The sequence below is a fragment of the Leguminivora glycinivorella genome, chromosome 7 (assembly GCF_023078275.1).
Source record: "Leguminivora glycinivorella isolate SPB_JAAS2020 chromosome 7, LegGlyc_1.1, whole genome shotgun sequence".
Classification (NCBI taxonomy): Eukaryota; Metazoa; Arthropoda; class Insecta; order Lepidoptera; family Tortricidae; genus Leguminivora; species Leguminivora glycinivorella.
In genome coordinates this window covers 11,764,611-11,785,186 of record NC_062977.1, presented here as the reverse complement: position 1 = coordinate 11,785,186, position 20,576 = coordinate 11,764,611, and the positions used below count along the sequence as shown (strand labels likewise).

At 36.8% G+C, this 20,576-nt stretch overlaps 1 protein-coding gene across 1 annotated transcript in view; it reads left to right on the top strand.

Moving 5' to 3' along the window:
- The window catches only part of LOC125227791 (sodium- and chloride-dependent GABA transporter ine-like), a 30,536-nt gene that overhangs the window by 6,523 nt on the left and 3,437 nt on the right, over positions 1-20,576 (top strand). Inside the window, 3 exon segments of the mRNA XM_048132132.1 lie at positions 13,290-13,483; positions 17,918-18,052; positions 20,350-20,563. Coding sequence (XP_047988089.1) covers positions 13,290-13,483; positions 17,918-18,052; positions 20,350-20,563 — 543 coding nt within the window.

Here is a 20,576-nt window from a genome sequence, read left to right as displayed (position 1 = left end):
TGCTCACTCAAGTACTCATCAAGACAAGTCCGATGACGAAAACAGCGTTTGCCTGTGTTACACTAAACCCGAGTTCCCCTAGGTGCAGCCAGAGTTCAGCAACAGCTGGACTTTTGGTACTGCTTGCTCGAGTACTCATCAAGACAAGTCCGATGACGAAAACAGCGTTTGCCTGGGTTACACTAAACCCGAGTTCCCCTAGGTGCAGCCAGGGTTCAGCATCAGCTGGATTTCGGGTACTGCTCACTCGAGTACTCATCAAGACAAGTCCGATGACGAAAACAGCGTTTGCCTGTGTTACACTAAACCCGAGTTCCCCTAGGTGCAGCCAGGGTTCAGCATCAGCTGGACTTTGGGTATTGCTCACTTGAGTAGTCATCAAGACAAGTCCGATGACGAAAACAGCGTTTGCCTGTATTACACTAAACCCGAGTTCCCCTAGGTGCATCCAGGGTTCAGCATTAGCTGGACTTTGGGTATTGCTCATTCGAGTACTGATCAAGACAAGTCCGATGACGAAAATAGCGTTTGCCTGTGTTACACTAAACCCGAGTTCCCCTAGGTGCAGCCAGGGTTCAGCATCAACTGGACTTCGGGTACTGCTCACTCGAGTACTCATCAAGAAAAGTCCGATGACGAAAACAGCGTTTGCCTGTGTTACACTAAACCCGAGTTCCCATAGGTGCAGCCAGGGTTCAGCATCAGCTGGACTTTGGGTACTGCTCACTCGAGTATTCATCAAGACAAGTCCGATGACGAAAACAGCGTTTGCCTGTGTTACACTAAACCCGAGTTCCCCTAGGTGCAGCCAGAGTTCAGCAACAGCTGGACTTTTGGTACTGCTTGCTCGAGTACTCATGAAGACAAGTCCGATGACGAAAACAGCGTTTGCCTGGGTTACACTAAACCCGAGTTCCCCTAGGTGCAGCCAGGGTTCAGCATCAGCTGGATTTCGGGTACTGCTCACTCGAGTACTCATCAAGACAAGTCCGATGACGAAAACAGCGTTTACCTGTGTTACACTAAACCCGAGTTCCCCTAGGTGCAGCCAGGGTTCAGCATCAGCTGGACTTTGGGTATTGCTCACTCGAGTAGTCATCAAGACAAGTCCGATGACGAAAACAGCGTTTGCCTGTATTACACTAAACCCGAGTTCCCCTAGGTGCAGCCAGGGTTCAGCATTAGCTGGACTTTGGGTATTGCTCACTCGAGTACTGATCAAGACAAGTCCGATGACGAAAATAGCGTTTGCCTGTGTTACACTAAACCCGAGTTCCCCTAGGTGCAGCCAGGGTTCAGCATCAACTGGATTTCGGGTACTGCTCACTCGAGTACTCATCAAGAAAAGTCCGATGACGAAAACAGCGTTTGCCTGTGTTACACTAAACCCGAGTTCCCATAGGTGCAGCCAGGGTTCAGCATCAGCTGGACTTTGGGTACTGCTCACTCGAGTACTCATCAAGACAAGTCCGATGACGAAAACAGCGTTTGCCTGTGTTACCCTAAACCCGAGTTCCCCTAGATGCAGCCAGGGTTCAGCATCAGCTGGACTTCGGGTACTGCTCACTCGAGTACTCATCAAGACAAGTCCGATGACGAAAACAGCGTTTGCCTGTGTTTCACTAAACCCGAGTTCCCCTAGGTGCAGCCAAGGTTCAGCATCAGCTGGACTTCGGGTACTGCTCACTCGAGTGCTCATCAAGACAAATCCGATGACGAAAACAGCGTTTGCCTGTGTTACACTAAACCCGAGTTCGCCTAGGTGCAGCCAGGGTTCAGCATCAGCTGGACTTCGGGTACTGCTCACTCGAGTACTCATCAAGACAAGTCCGATGGCGAAACCAGCGTTTGCCTGTGTTACACTAAACCCGAGTTCCCCTAGGTACAGCCAGGGTTCAGCATCAGCTGGACTTCGGGTACTGCTCACTCGAGTACTCATCAAGACAAGTCCGATGACGAAAACAGCGTTTGCCTGTGTTACACTAAACCCGAGTTCCCCTAGGTGCAGCCAGGGTTTAGCATCAGCTGGACTTCGGGTACTGCTCACTCGAGTACTCATCAAGACAAGTCCCATGTTGAAACCAGCGTTTGCCTGTGTTACACTAAACCCGAGTTCCCCTAGGTACAGCCAGGGTTCAGCATCAGCTGGACTTCGGGTACTGCTCACTCGAATACTCATCAAGACAAGTCCGATGACGAAAACAGCGTTTGCCTGTATTACACTAAACCCGAGTTCCCCTAGGTGCAGCCAGGGTTCAGCATCAGCTAGACTTCGGGTACTCATCAAGACAAGTCCGATAAAAAAAACCGGCCAAGAGCGTGTCGGGCCACGCTCAGTGTAGGGTTCCGAAGTTTTCCATATTTTTCTCAAAAACTACTGAACCTATCAAGTTCAAAACAATTTTCCTAGAAAGTCTTTACAAAGTTCTACTTTTGTGATTTTTTTCATATTTTTTAAACTTGTGGTTCAAAAGTTAGAGGGGTGGGGGGACGCACTTTTTTTTCCTTTAGGAGCGATTATTTCCGAAAATATTAATATTATCAAAAAGCAATCTTAGTAAACCCTTTATTCATTCGTAAATACCTATCCAACAATATATCACACGTTGGGGTTGGAATAAAAAATATTATCAGCTGGGGACTTTACATGTAGGGGGGGTACCCTAATAAAACATTTTTTTCCATTTTTTATTTTTGCACTCTGTTGGCGTGATTGATTATACATATTGGGACCAAATTTCAGCTTTCTAGTGCTAACGGTTACTGAGATTATCCGCGGACGGACGGACGGACGGACAGACAGACATGGCGAAACTATAAGGGTTCCTAGTTGACTACGGAACCCTAAAAAGCAGCGTTTGCCTGTGTTACACCTGAGCAAAGAAGGAGCCTATCATAACTATAAGTATTTGGTATTGAAAATTGAACCTTATTTTATCTACAGCCGTTTCCATCAAACAGAAACGCGCAAATATCACACACAGTGCCGCCGTAGGTAACGATCGTATGTTATTTCGTTCGGAGTAATGTGTGCTTTATGAGCGAGGTACAGGATTCAAACTCGCACGATATGCTATAAGGGAAAGCAAATAAAACCCAATATAAGGCTTACCCTTATGGCGTTAGGCTGAGCCGATGATAAGGGTTTTGAAAGGGTATTGGGCTATTTTAGGTAAGCGCTTTCGTTAGGGCTTTAAAAGCAAAATGAAAGGGTATCGCGTCAAAAGGGTAGGGTAAGTTAAGCCTAACGAAATACCCATACAAAACCCCGTATAAGGGATAGCGGGCCGGTCCCTGCTTTCAAACCACCTAGTTAAAATAATCCCATGTTTTTCATATAACTAATGACTAGAAGACTAGAAGTATAGGTACTATAGAACATTACTGTGTATAGCGCCATCTCTCGGTGAATTCGCTAATTAATTCGCGCGACCTGTATAGTATGTTGGTTTTTCAGGGATAATTGTTTACAATGTTAACCGATTTTGACAGTTTTTACTTTATTTAAAAGAAGACGGTTTACATAAAATCCCGTATTAATTTGAAGTCCCAATATTAAGTAAATTTATTTATTTAAAATTTGAAGTACGATATATATTATATATCGGCAAGGGTGGTTAAATTGAAAGTAAAAATCTAAAGAGTTTTTGTAAATTAAAAAAAAAGTTTCCAAGATACAAACACGATTTTATTTTTCCTGTAATTATAAAATTAAATCAAAGTTTCCTAAAATTTTCATAATTTTTCGTTGGAAAACTTCGGAGATATGGAGAGGGGGGGGGGCGATATTTTTTTTTACATTTTCGTTAAAATTTCTTTTTTTTTTCCACAACAAAAAAATTATAAAAAGTAGTTTATTTACGTTCAATTTGAGCTCTTTCTAACGTGTGTGTGTGGATTGAGTGAGCACCTTCCGAAAATAAAAATAAATATGCTTAATATGGTATTAGTTTAATATTATCAAAATTGAACGAACGAAACTCCCCAATCTCAATATGACAATGGGAAGGTGGGGAAAATCAGGAGCCGACATAGTGTGGTCACCCTACTTGATACATTTGTATGAGAAAAGTTATGTCTGAATATCTTTAAAACCAGACAACGAATATAAAATATTAGATGGTGGATATTTAGTAAAAATTTTTACTAAATGTTGAAGTACTTTAGAGTGTCTTAGGTGCTACAAATCGTAAGATATTTACATTTTTAACTTTCTCAAAACGTGTGGACTGAGTGAGCACTTACAAAAATGTATTATAAAAAAACCTGACACGTTAGTGGTTCGTTTTGTATTTTACAAATTCCCATTTCACTTTTACTAAACTATACACATATAATAGCGGTCTAAATCTTATGTTTTTCATCAAAATTCGGCTTTTCAAAAGTGTGTGGATTGAGTGAGCATAAGAAACTATTTGTAAAAAATTTAATACGTCACTAGGTGATCTAATATTTATAGAGGTATGTTGGCCTATTTTTTACTAAATGTTAGTATATAAATATTATATGTTAAATGAATATATTCACTGTTTTCGTTGGTAGTTTGTGAGAACTGAGTGAGCACATGTTAATGGCTGTATCTTTTGATTTATCTTTTTACAAATTCAGAGATTCGTTTTACAATTGTTTTAGAACTTTTACTAAATGATCAGCATATTTTTTTTTATTTTCGGAAGGTGCTCACTCAATCCACACACACACCTTTCTAACGATACCCCACTTGACTTCAAGTAACTAGCTTGAAATTTACAGTTTAATTTAGGCCATTTTCTACCATTAATATTAATAAATTTATAAAAATTATACTTTCGATTTGTAGAGGTTTACAATATTCATAACTATTCCAAATTTCAAGCTGATAGCATAAGGGGGGTACCCCATAAGGGTTCCTTTTGTACCTTTTTGGTACGGAACCCTAAAAACAGTGTATGTATTTGTATATCTACAGATATCAGATATCATGTTACAGCATTAAATAAGACGGAGTTCGCTCGATACCCCATCGATTGATGCCTGGTAACTACTACTGTCCTGTGACGCCAAATACAATAGTTATTATTCCTAATAGTATGTACGCAGTACCAGCTGTCTTTTGATGTATCGGGAAGCATGCTTAAAAACACAAAGATATAGGTGAAATCAAACCCAGTTTTTTTTTCAATTACTATCAATATATTATAGTTAGTAGTATTATAGTAAGTAGGTAAAAATTTAATAGTTTTATTGTAGGTAACGTAACGTAGGTATAATGATTTATGAAAATACTGTTTTATTTAATTTTAAACTTCCTTGCTTAGCTATCCTGTAAGGTACAAAGGGTCAATTACGATTGAGGGGCAATTTTAAACTACTCGATTTTTTCCATGTTTTACTATGTTTGTTATATTAAATAGAGTGTCCACTTAATAGTGTAAAACATGGAAAAATCGATCAGTTGAGAATTGTCCCCCAGTCGTAATTCCCACTGTAGGTACTGTACCTTATACTACATACGATCCTTAAAAGTTGTTTTCTATTCTATTTTCTTCTAAGCCTTCAATATTTAATAAAGTAACTCAACCATTTAGTGATCCACCCGAGATCCAACTTATTTATCGTTGGTTTTCTTGAATTTTCATCAAGAGAATTAATATACCCATTGTTGAAATAAATTGTATTCTAAATTTAATTCGTTTTGGAAACACTTCACCTAGTCAATGACGATCATTTGGAGTTCACTGTCTAATTGGGCCTTTAGTACCTAATTGGGTGCTAATTATCTTATTCCGAACTACTGTTGGAGGCACTCAAGCGCTAAGGTGAGAATGAGTAATGTAGCTATGATGTGGCAATCAAATCAGAAAAAAATGAATTATCATGTTACGCCAAGTGACTTACGCATGCAATTATTAGTTAATATGTATGTCATCGGTGCCCGTGTGGTGGTAAAAAAAATTACCGCCCCCTTTCCTAACGTCAATACCAATACGAGTTACATTTTGATGTAGGGCATACACTATACACTACACTGCATACACTGCAATATCAAGATTTAATTTTCTTTCAACTCCTTAATTAGAGTAGCACCGAAACTTGAGCAGTCTTTGTGCTATACTTAACCCATTGGGGAATACAGACGAGAGTTTATGTATGTTATACTTATATCAAACATAATATATATGTATTACGTAACGTAATGCATCATGAGGAAAGGGGACTACGGCTTATTCATACGAAATCTCAGTTTTTTCCCCGAATATTAAGATTACAATTGTAAATTATCAATACGTACAATATTATAAATGGGAAAGTGTGTGTGTCTGTTTGTTTGTCCGTCTTTCACGGCAAAACGGAGCGACGAATCGACGTGATTTTTGAAGTGGACATAGTTGAAGGGATGGAGAGTGACATAGGCTACTTTTTGTCTCTTTCTAACCCCCTACTTCCCTAACATGGGAGGTGGAAGTTTGTATGGAGCATTCCGTAATTTTCAAATTTATCGCGAGCGAAGCCGCGGGCAAAAGCTAGTTTGAACATAATTTCATGCATATAACCCTATAAGGGCTGATATGATGATGATGATGATGAACCCTAATATAAGGGTTATAAGTACTGTTGTCGATTAGTTTGACTTTTTTCAATTATTGTTAAACTGAAAGAGCATAGCTGCGTTAGATACACTGGACTGGATACACATCAAATATATTTTAATATCCAATACATGTAATTTTTTTGTAAACCTAATATCAATACAGGAAATTGAGAAAGGCATTATTTCTATAAACTCCTCAAATCTGAACGGCACGCTTATAGTGACTTTGCCATTTTTATAAGAACAGCATGCGCTTACGTCTAGAACAGTGACATTTGGTACAGTGGAACTGCTGATGATGGTCAGAACCGAACTCCTCAAATCTGAACGGCACGCTTATAGTGACTTTGGTATTTTTATAAGAACAGCATGCACTTACGTCCAGAAGAGTGACATTTAGTGCAGTGGAACTGCTGATGATAGTCAGAACCGAACTCCTCAAATCTAAACGGCACACTCATAGTGACATTGGTATTTTTGTAAGAAAAGCATGCATTTAAGTTCAGAATAGTGACATTTATTTAGTTATGTTTGTTAAGCATATCGAGTTTTCAAGTCAAAGTTTGTCAAGCTTCGATTTCTTATAATATAATTGGATTCATGAGGAATTGAGGAAACTCCTCAAACCTTAACGTTATACGTATATTCATTTGTGTTGCCATCTAATAATTAAAGCATTAAAAGCAGTTTTAAAAAATACTTACACATTTCTACATAATCCAACATTCGCAAGTAGCTTTCACCAGAACCCGAAAGGCGACGGTTTTTTTTTCTTAAAAATTATTAATTAAATAATATTAATTATAGAAAATGGCCAATATGCAAGGGGGGCAAACTGTAAATGTCAAGTTACTAGGTCAAATGGGGTATCGTTAGAAAGAGCTCAAACTGTAAATATCAAAACTAATAAATAAATATTAGATCTAAATATTAGAACACAATTTATTTGTCAATAAGAACTTGCAAATAAAATGCATTAAATTTAAAACTATCACTGTATTAACATATCGAACTTATCAGGGCTTAAAGTGGGATTTTCTTCATCTTGAGAAAATCCCCTAAAATCCCATTATCTTTACATCTCTCGCGTCTTGGTCGTCATGACCTTCATTCACTAGGACCGATAAGGTTGCAACGTCGATATCCCACATTTTATCTTGGAATCAACAATGAATGACGGTCATGAATCATAGATACCTACGCCCTATCACTAACTGATTAATGATCCAAATACGTATTTTTACTGAATGGCTTAAAATATTTTTAAAACCGTTACATGCGTGAATGATTTGCGATATCGCGGTAGTTATAATGTTTTATTTAGGTATATTAGTTTACGGCAAACATAATCTAGATTCCAGATCTAAATCGATGTTTACTATTTACGATATCTGGGTGGCTAGCCGAATGGTACAATCGCTCACGAAACGCTCACGAAACGAAGCGCTAGTAGATATCTATCTCTATCGCGCTTGCGTATTGGCGCGACAGAGCCAGCGGCGTATCGCTTTCGTTTGGCGTCGGAGAAATGCCATTCGGCTACGGGGCCAGTTACCTACGTTTTAATTTACATTTTTTACATGAGAAACAAATAACTCAAATCCATAGACGATCAAAACATTATTTTGCATAAAATGCTACACTGTCTACAATTTCTATTTCATAATCAGAAAAAATGCCTTGACCGGTGTAAGAATTTAATCCTTTGAGCTCTTAATGACGTCACTTTAATCTACGGCACCACGAGTTATCCATCTTTAAAACCAAACAAGTGACAAGGTTAAACAGTAACCATACAGCCGCTATCATTACTCTTCCGCGTGTTGAATGGTGGTATAACGCCAAATGGAATAAATTATGCAAAGGCTGCATCGAATAATAGAACACAGTACATAATCCATTTCAAAACTAACACTAAAACATATCGTCATATTTCATAATTGGGTCGTAATAGAAGCGCCAAATATAACGCCAATAACTGATGTATGTCGATAAGACATCAGTTCTAGTTAATTTCCAATATTGAACCTTTACATATGAAACATTGGGCTCCTTATAAATTTTTTTAGGGTTCTACATTTTTCAAAAATTGTAATTAAATTAAGTACACTATTTTACTGCATCTGCAGAAGACAAATAAATAGACAAAATAAGTTTAGAGAGCTTTAATATAAGATGCATGACCTTAACGTCGGTGTCGTTATCTGCACCTAGTCTAGAAGGTGCCTGCCTATTTAATCAGTTATGTAAACATGTCACTTCAAATTAAAACACCTCATCGTTGTATACTTACCTACAAGCTTACTTGAAGATGTCTTCACTATCATGATTAACAAATATTTACATAAATACAAAAATATAATACAATGCAGTGTAAAAATGATATCATTGTTTAAACATTATCATTAAATGAGCTTATTGAAATGTCAGGATACTCGGGATCTAATACACGTACCCCCTTATTCATAAACGTTCACTAAAGTTATCATGCCGATAAAAATCGTTTCTTTTCATCACACCAATACGTCAGAAAGGGACAAACGAACTTTATCAGCTTGATAAGGCTGAGCGCACACGGAGGCGACAGTTGCACGGCGACATTTTTTGTCTCTGTCTTGGACGCATGTAGTAACGACAGAGACAAAAAATGTCGCCGTGCAACTGTCGCCTCCGTGTGCGCCCAGGGTAACTTTAGTGTAGGTTTATGAATAGGGGGGGTAGTATTTCACTAAACGCACATGTTATTAATTACCAATGGACAGTATGGACTAAGAGCCTAGCGCCGCAGACCTTCCTTATTTTCTCAAAGATTAAACATGGGATAATATAGAGTTATCGCCGTTTAATGTCTGTATATTTGCTAGTTCTCGCCCGATGGCCATTTTTCCACTATTGGTAAAGCTAAAGTTAGGAAAAGATTGCATTAACTACTATCCTAAAATTCCCAAGGCTCCAAGGCTCATGTGTTGGAAAATTAACAGCATATAGGTAACAGTATTATTTATTACCTTGGTCAATTCCTATCATCACAGACGTTTTGTTACTTTAAAGAAAACAGCAGATAATTCACGGAGCTAAGTGGCGGCGCGCTCATACAATCCGATTAGTTGCCCTAGATGTTCCACAACAAATACCAAAGTTACAAACCACCATTGAAATAAAAAAAACATACTTATAATTAAAACATTACGTATTGCCTCACAAATAATAACACCATTTACTTAAATTCAAATATGTACCTAAAATTATCGGGCGCGCGAACGCGAAGTGAAGCTACTTATGCCTGAGCTTTCATATTCATTCATGGTCACTCCACACAGATACAAAAATCACGCACACGCTGATAAAGACAGCCCGCTCAACTAAACTCCAAAGCAACTCGGCTTCTTATCGAGTTATTCATTTGAATAAAAACCGTAAACAATGTGTTATAAGGTTTATATTTGAAAACACGCACATACACATTCACAAAGTCCGCGCGTCACGCGCGTGTGAGTGTTTGCCTATCGCGAACTCCTATGTACGTAATTTGGGCGCAACTATCTCTTTTACTCTACTCATCGCAGGATTGAGATGACAGAGAAGGGTGACGGCCATTTGCGAACACATAAACAGCCAAGCGCACAACATTCGATGGCTCGCACTTGTTCATTTGAATTTATAGCTTCGAGTGAAACAAATAAGATTGATATCACAGTGTAATAATTGCATGCTAAATATTGCCATACTAAAATTATAAATGTATTAATGGGTAAAATTTTATTGTTTTGTTATCGCACATATATTTATTTTAAATAAAAGCCTTTAAATATTGATAGTTTCTATTAAAAAACCGAGAATCTTATTTAATTTAAGTTTAGTAAGTAACACTCTAACTTTAAAGAAACGCCCGTGTACATCCTGGCAGAGTGCAATAGAAATTATCACGAAGCAAGAAAAATATTATATAACAGAGAAATAATCGTGAAAGTTTAAATCAGAATATTTATATTTTCGGAAATAATCGCTCCTAAAGGAAAAAATGTGCCGCCCCCCTCTAAATTTTGAACCATATGTTTAAAAAATATGAAAAAAAAAAATCATAAAAGTAGAACTTTATAAAGACTTTCTAGGAGAAGATCGTTTTGAACTTGATAGGTTCAGTAGTTTTTGAGAAAAATACGGAAAACTACGGAACACCCTACACCGTGGCCCCCTCTCTTCTCTAATCCGCACACGTAACACGATTCTGGGCAGCTACCTAATACATCCGGGTGAAATAGAAATAGAAATATTTTTATTCATGGCAAAATAATACGTAAAAGACACACACAAATACAGATCAACAACAGAGAATTATTTACACACATAACATCACAAAAGGTAAGTAAGTACACATAGTTGCCATGAATATGGTCCCGACTCAGCATGGTGTTAGCCTGGGTGGCCAACGCTGATCTTCCGTCAGGGCCATAACGAATGATACCACGGAAAGTATACACATTACAAAGGAAAATAAAATTTAGAATACTTTAACAAAATGCAACAGCATAAATAAATAAACATTTTTAAAACATTAAAATCTATAATAAAATCGGAAAAATGATGTGAGGTATCTCGAGTTCAAAAAGATAAGTTACAAGTTATTGAATTTGTAGGACTTGATCGAGATAGTAGGTGGCGATCACAATAGATCAGGAATGGTCGCAGTGATAGGCGCTAAGAAGAACAAAGATTGAATTAATTAATGAACACTAACTTAAAAAAACACTTACCTTATTAGTCTCAAGTTTTATCTTTATATACGACTAGCTTTTTTCCCGCGGCTTCGCTCGCGTTAAATTCAAAAATTGAGGAATGCTTCATACAAACTTCCACCATTTTAGGGAAGTGGGGGTTACAAAGAGACAAAAAGTAGCCTATGCCACTCTCCATCCCTTCAACTATCTCCACTTAAAAAATCACGTCTATTCGTCGCTCCGTTTTGCAGTGAAAGACGGATAAACAAACAGACACACACACTTCCCATTTATAATATTACTAGCTTTTGCCCGCGGCTTCGCTCGCGTTAGAAAAAGACTTTCAGGAGCCGTGACAAATATGCCAAGATTACACTAGGAACAAGATAATATATACAACGTGTTTCCGATATCACTCAAAACCTCAGACACCCCAACTGATTTTTATTTCTTTAAACTCATCTAGAGTATTCATCTTTTAATCTGATGGTTACTTTTTTTTAAATTGAATTTTTAATTTTCTGTACAGCTCTACTTGACTTTTAGCTCTACACTCAAAATAATTGCTAACTACCATCATAAACCATAAAACTATTTATTTGTGTACGTTACTGCAACGACATAAGGGTTACCAATAGACAGCTAAGATGTCACTGTAAAACACTTCAAATTGGACAGGTAATCGCAGTAAGCAAATTTAAACCCAATATTCAAAATGACAAGGTTGTAATTAGGTAAGAGTTCAATTTGTTATGACTTATGATAAACATTAAGATTAAACTGACAAACAACGTCAAACTCGTAGCGGAAAAAATAATCGTCCCAGTAACCAGCCATTAGGGATCATCCACATATTACGTCACACCAAATTTCAGGTTTTTGGACCCCTCCCCCCCTATGTCACGCTTTTTTGTATCCCTTTAACAGGGATTGTCACATTTAGTATGACCCCCCCCCCCCCCCTACACTGTGACGTAATATATGGATGACGCCTTATTAATGCCCCTAAATACTGAAAAAGGTAAACAACCTTTAGCAATGCGATATACACAATGTTGTATTACGAGTACAATAGAATAGGCACGTAAAAAATAACTAATAATACTAATTTAAATAAAAATATTACCCCCATCAAGATATAGCTCAATCGATTCTACTCTCGATTCTGAACAAACCGTTTTCAGGTTTTTAGTGTTAAGTGAAACACGGTGTATGTGTATACATTTTTAAATAGTACTTGCGAAATATCATTTTTATGTGTGTATTATTTAGATAATAATGATTGCTGTAAGTGCGGCAAACATGGTTTAATACATATTTAATTTAAGTCACATACAAATCGAACGCGATCAAATATCATTACTTATTTTATCTTTTTTCCGATGGTTTAATATTCAAATTTATTAAAATGGACTCTGGAACTATGGCTCAATGGAACTAGCGCAGTAGTATACAAATACATTTATGTGCTCTTCCTAAAATATACGTACTTGAAATTACTTTAAGGTTATTACCTCTTTCCCTCTTTCTCTAATCATGTCACTGGCAGAACAATAAACGAATAAAATCGGATTTCAAAATCGACATAATGAGCTTAGTATACCAACGACATTTGTATATTTTTATGTCTTAAGTCAATCTCAATACACTCTGTGAATTCGTAGAAGAGACTAATTATAAATAGAGACGCGTAAGTTTTTAGGTTAAGATAAGATAAGATAAGATATATTTATTTGCAGAAAAAGGGTTAGTTACATGTCTTAATATTATGTTAGATATAGTTCCACCTTTTCCAGCTGTCTTCATACAGCATGCAAATGTATTTAGAGTAGGATTTTAGTAATGTATTATACTAAATTTAACTATAATTAAAATAATAACTTAATAGTGACTTAATTTAATTGGTAACTGTGAAAGAGAATTTAAATAAAAATGAAATACCTAGTTTGTTCTTTAGAATAATGTGCAGCAATTTATGAACATTTATTTTTTAATTACAGGCCGCCGGATGAAGACACGGGGTCACACGAAAGCGACTGCGATGAGGAAGAGGAGGACGCCGAAACGGACCACCTCAAACCAAGACGGCCATTCTGGCCAAACAAGATACAGTTCGTGCTGGCATGTGTGGGCTACTCCGTCGGCTTGGGCAATGTGTGGCGCTTTCCATATCTATGCTACAAAAGCGGAGGAGGTAAGATAAGTAACTGCCAAGTCTTACTCATTAACGACAACGTCGACAACGAACAGAGATAATTGCATTTTATATATTAACAGAAATAAACAGAGTCGATCTCGTTTCCGAAGCGCTAATCATATGTACATCTAGGAACATATTTTAGCGACGAGCGTAATTTTTGCACAGACCATTTAACACTCATTCAACGCTAATGTTAACAAGTTATGCTGTCACCGGACGATCACGCTAAATCACTCATTAGGATGACAAAAACGTCGTGATCTTCGTGGCATTGCACCGCGTTCTCTGTAGCAAGTTCCGCGACCATTTTATTATCACTTGCACAGTATAAGGATATATCAGTAGTTAATCTCCGGCAGCGGCGGCGCGGTCGTTACTACTGCGCAAGGTCACGCAGGGTTGTACAACGTTACTATAATCGACTTCGTACAATGTAAGTTGTTGTAAATCTAATAGGTACTATTAACTGTAAGTAGGTTTTAGTATAACAATACCACGTCATGACACCACATTAGTCAGTATTGAAGACACAAAAAATCATTATAAATATATTACTCTCATACGCGCAATAGTAGATTGTGTAACAAGGGAGCAAAATGAGATATTTATGACGAGGACTTTTCACATCATCTATGGGGTAATTTATATGTTATACTAAGAATTATTTAAAACAAAAAAAATACAATAATAATAATATGTATTTGTTTATATGTTTTTATATTGTTTTGTAAGTGTTTTTTTTTATTTTACTTTTATACTCATATTGTAAAAAACCTAGCTTAAGAGAAAAGATAAATAAAGGAAATATGTACAAACATCTAAGTAGGTAGTTCATTGATTCGATCTATTGTGCTGCAGGTATGTGGGATGTGGGACGCACCGCGCGCCGACGCCGCGCGCGCTTAAAAGAAATGTAAATAGACTAGGAGCCCGCTAACATTAATTGTAACGAATTAGGTTTATTTTACCCTTTGGACGCCTGATCCTATCCGCCAAGACGCCCGCCCACTCATACTCCAGTTCATTTTATATGTTTTCTCTAGAATACACCCAATCCATCACAATAAAAAAAAGATTCGTTTGAACTAGAAACGTAGGTACCTACTGTCCTACTCGTATTAGTAACTGTGTATGGCGCTATGCTAGTACCAACGCTCTTTCTACCTTTTTATCTAATAAAGATTCAAGTACGTATTTGTTTCTTAAATACTGACGGAATCATATTTACATAAAATGTTTGAATAGATGTTTGCACAATATTTAAGTAGGTACCAAACTTTCGAGCTAGATAGATCGCAGCATCTACCTAAATGTCGTTACAGATAAATCCTTATTGATTTTAATGTGTCATTCTAGCTTTAAATCTCACTTTTACGCCATTTACGTAAGCAATAATGTACCTAACACTGCAAAAATATAACAACCACTTACTTTTCTGGGTGTCTAGGAATTCTAAAGAATGACATTTCCGCATTTTGAGAACTTTCCATACACCCATAAACACTACAGTAACGAAAATATGTCTTCGGTGCTGACGTCATTTCACTTTTGTAAGAAAATTATTCTTACACGATGTCACGGAATCGTAAATTAAGGCGACCATGAGAACATCGACACAAATGAAAGGTATAATGCTATTTACTGACACATTATTTTGTTTGTTTGGCTTACTAACGTCCAATCTGGGACGAAAGACCTATAGCCTCTTTAATTTTTCCATGACATGTCCATGCCAAAAACAAACCGGCTTTTGCATAAAACCATCATACCCAATTATTTATGTTGGGAAACAAAAATAAAAATATCGCAGGGATATATAAAACAAGCATCAAACTGCGTAATTTTTCCTGATGTGACAATAACCGAGTAAATATATACACCCTGTTTTTATTGAATTCCGTTAACTTTAAGGGAAGGTTCTTTAGATCAAATACTATTAATTTCTCTAAGAAACAAGTCACAACTTTTACGGTCATCGAGTTATTAAAAGAATTAAGATAATTACTGAACACTTTACCAATTCCTAATGTTATTTGTTTTGACATGTGCCGTCAATAATTCTTAAGGGTCACTAATTTATTTTTTATTATGTATGAAAACGATGATATTTTTTTTGCGAATTTAACTATCAGTGATATACATGGTGGTTCCTGATAATGAACCTAACGACGTGTCGAATTTAACGGAAAACAAAAAAAACATGGTGTACGTTTAGGCATAGAGAAACAAGTTATTGTCTACTTGTGTGGGAAAATGACATTCTCAAAACCTTATCCTCTAGTTTTAGATATTAGAGAGCAGACACAAGCTTCGCTTAGGTACATAAATATAATCTTTGTTTCACATAGGTACCCATTACGAGTAGGCATTTAGTTTTTAAAACAAATTGAGCAATCAAACAATTGAAATACTCAACATTGCCAAACCTTCCTGAGTCACATCGCCACGTTATGGTTTCAAACAAATACTATCTTGTATTATTCCGGTAAAAATAGACACGTCATAATCGTAATAAATCTACATAAGTTTGGCAGTATCGAATTACAGATAAATCACGGTAAGTGTAGTAGGATATGTTATGTATTCAATAAATCGTGAGATCGTGTCTGAGATTTGTTTGTGTCCCAGCTCGCTAACTGCGGCTGGTTGACACCGAGGTACAATCACACAAACTGAGCTACACGACAATGTGGTGTGAATTACAGCTGATTCCCTCGGTAAACTGATACTTCACACTTCGCAAACTCGAGATATCGAGTGATTATTAGTCGTTATCTTTATTATTCTTAAATAGGCTGCTTACTAATACGAATTCGAGTGTTTCCAAATTTTGAATCTTTAAGCATCAGATATAAAGATTATTTAAGAAGTAGCAATACACGGCTTCCAGTGCTTCCTTTCCTGGAATATTGCTACATTTATAATAATGACAGTTACGTTTTGTTTGTAATTACCTGTTAGGTACAATAAAATAATTCAACTCGCATAATGCCAACGTTTAAGAATAAATCAACGTAAAAGACGACCTCGATTATAACTCTCCTAAACGACCATTTGACATTACACAAAAAATAGTTATTTGTTTTACAAGGGGGCAAAGTAGTTGTTTAACCGCACGTGCCAATATTGATACCAGAGCAAGCGAAAGATTCCAATATTGAACCGCGAGCGTAGCGAGTGGTTCAAAAAGTGGAATCTTGAGCGTTGCGAGGGTATCAAGGCACGAAGGTTAAACAAACTTTGCCACCGAGTGAAACACAAATTTTTTCACCACACCAACACGAACAAAATACTGACTATAAAACATCAAAATAAATGAAATCCATAAATTTATTCAATATTTATGATTCAAAATCATCATTTATAGGTAAAATCTAGCAGCCAGATTAAGACATCGAGTTAAAATTTGTATGAAATTACTTTGCCCCCTTGTGGATAAAATGCAATTTTGCTATCTGTTTTCGAATAGCAAAGAAAGCCTTTACCAGTTGGTGTGGTGAAAAACAATATGTAATTATAACACGCGTTAACACACACACACGTGTAGCCTGTTTACTAAACAGGAAACCTCGCTTACCCATTAGAGAAACAGCCCAGAAACCAAAAGGTATTCGAGTAAGACCACGACAATCATCTCAGTGGGCGAATTAGCAGGTTAATTGCGCTAGTTCCTGTAGGTCAATTCGTTGTTAGCGCAACGAGAGGACGACGGGACATTCTTACGAACGTGCCATTCATTTTAGTGATCTTTATAACATGTACTTACAAAGTACAAACCAGTTTAAAACACATGTAAGCATACGTTAAGAAAGAAGGTATGAAAGAGACACTGACCGCATGGAAACTATAATAAGTATTATAATTTCACAGACATAGGGCCGGTTGCAACAACCGTCTGTCACCGTTAAAGCATTCGTTAAATTTTATTGTATGGGAAGTTCCATAGACTTCTACTGTGTGACGATGATGTGTCTGTCACATGTGGTTGTTGCAACTGGACCATAGTGGAATTGAACAATCGATCGGCGTATTCTTCATTCTTTAGATTTAAGTAGCCTCCACGGTACAGAAGTTTCGGAAGCGAGAATCTCTCAGGCCAACGTACTATCAGACTTATGAAGATAACTGTTATTTAGATTTTTATCACCATAAATAAGTTATTCTAAGACACAATGTATTGCGAATTTCGTTATGTTTAAAGTGTGACAGGCAACGTCAATAACGATAGCGTTAGAGTACCTACATTGAAGCTAATATTTTATTTGTAGGAAAAGTTGCTGAACAAAAGCAACTCAGTTTGAGGAGTACAATTAGTGTTTTAATTATTCGCCCGTTCCAGGGATAACTTTAACAATAAATTGATTATCGACACTTATTAACTATTACGGCTCCCCGGGTAAAAATAACAAACCCTTCTGTTTATTTCAGGTGCATTCCTTATTCCTTACTTCATAATACTCCTAGTTTGTGGCGTGCCTATGCTCTTTATGGAGCTGGCAATTGGACAATATACTGCGCACGGACCAATTGGAGCACTCTCGCAAATATGTCCTCTGTTTACAGGTAACTTACAACAATCCAACTTTATACTTACTAAGATACAGAAGTCCTAGACCTAACAAAACTTTTTAACAAAAAATAAAACCGCCTTCAAAAATAAGCGCGTTACAAAACACGGAGAAACTAAAAAGCAAAAAATAATAAACCTTTGAATTCAGATTTCTTATCGTATTGCAATAATCTAAACATCCAAATTATAAACAAATCAATTATTTTTGCAGTCGGTACCAGACCTGTTCGTCGCCTTGCTATTGCCAGTTTGCCCCACCCAACCATACGCAGGCTGGCACCGACTCCAAAAATAATTGATTTGTTTATAATTTGGATGTTTAGATTATTGCAATACGATAAGAAATCTGAATTCAAAGGTTTATTATTTTTTGCTTTTTAGTTTCTCCGTGTTTTGTAACGCGCTTATTTTTGAAGGCGGTTTTATTTTTTGTTAAAAAGTTTATTTATTTGTTGATTTTTAGTGGTTCCTATTGATATTATACGTATCAGTCCGAATACATGTACACTAGTGAAAGAATTATCCTTTAACTCCTAACCATTGAGGAGTTGACCTTCCATCATCAGCTCAGCCACATAAAATTATTACCATCAGGCGTAAATACTGGTTTACCTTTGAAAAATACACTAAAAACATTACATGTGCCTATAACATTTGAAGAGTTCCCTCGATTTCTCCAGGATCCCATCATCAGACCTTGACTTGGTGCCAATGGGACCATCTCGGGGTTATACCCGTTCGATCAAAAAAAAAATTTTGAAAATCGGTCCACAATTCTCGAAGATATCGAAGAACATACATACAAAAAAATAAAAAAAATAAAAAAAACATTCAGTCGAATTGAGAACCTCCTCCTTTTTTGAAGTCGGTTAAAAAGCTACCTACATAACATTCTAAGGATCAATATCGTTTTAAACATGGATGTGGATTTTAATGTAAGGGTATGCGCCCACGAGCAACTTTGTAGCCGCAACTATTTTGTATCATGGATGGGTTTCTACATATAAAAAGTTGCGCTACTTGCCCATAGACTGGATGTGTGAGAGACAAAATAGTTGCGGAGACAAAGTTGCCCGGGGGCTCCTACTTACCCTTACATTACTGCTGTCATCATCATCATTCGCCTACCCTTATCCCATGCATTTGGGGTCGGCGCAGCCTGTCTTCCGCTTCCATACCTCCCTATCATCCGTCATTACTGCTGTCATACGATATTAAAATGTTGAGATGGTTACGACAAAGGTGTTTAAACTATATAGGAATAAAGGATTTACGCCTATAATTTATCAGCAAACAGCTTAGCAACTTTGTTTTCTGCTTATATATTGTAATTGTAACCTAGGTACGCTACATTTTTGTCGGGTTCAATAATTCAGCAATATCAGAGGAACACATGTTTTGCCGCACCCATGTGTTTACGTAATGATTCACGGCAAAGATAAATTGAATGATATTCATACAATCCGCTATACATAATATACAGTATTATCATATGTACATACCTTCAATAAATATCCAAACTTCTTCCTGTAGGGCAATCATGGTCGCGCGATAGATGATAAAACATCGGGCCATCCCTGTCGCACTTACAAATAGTGCGGCCTGCTATTTTATCATTTATCGCGCGACCATAATTGCCTGCCTGGTAGGTATTAAATACATATATATATATATATATATATATATATATTTGCTAATGTGCTCGTAAACAATGCGTTTCTAAAATCCAGACCGGCCCTAATCGAATTATATGAATCATCAAATACTAGATCTAGATACGATATGGATCGGATACGTCAGTGTAAAAATGACGTGTTTTTGTTACCAAAAGTTACCTTTGTCACTAAGACAGTGACACTACTGACACCTTACATCTTAGAAACATTGTTCGAACAAGGCAGAGCTACCTAATAATATGTTGATAAGTACTCTAAGATGCCTATGTAACTATATCCATGTAATGAATAGGTACTTAAAATATTTGTGCTAGACTAGGGCTATCTAAGGCCAAATGGTCTATAGGAACTACCTACATATAATGATGTATACATATACATAGTACATAAGTTTCTTTGTATATGACATTTATTTCAGTTTGTATACATGTATAATGTGAACCATGAAACGTATTATGAATAGGAAAACTTATGTTTACATCAACTCACACTCAAAATGCGTAAGTTCATGTGACCACAATAAGACCTAAAATACTCCTGTAGGCATAAAGTTAAACCTAAAATAAAAAAAGCACTTAACATTGTAATTTAATTCTGTGTATAATGGTTTTCAGGTGCTGGTATTGCAAGCGTGGTGATCTCGTTCCTAATGTCGACATATTATGCAGTAATAATAGCCTGGGCAATTTACTACTTCTTCACATCGTTTAAGACCGTAGTCCCGTGGGCTAACTGCAACAACCGGTGGAATACTGCTCAATGCTGGCAGCCTGTTCATAATCTTACCAAGCCAAATGGATCTCAAACGGCCACTGAACAATTCTTCGAGTAAGCTTTATAT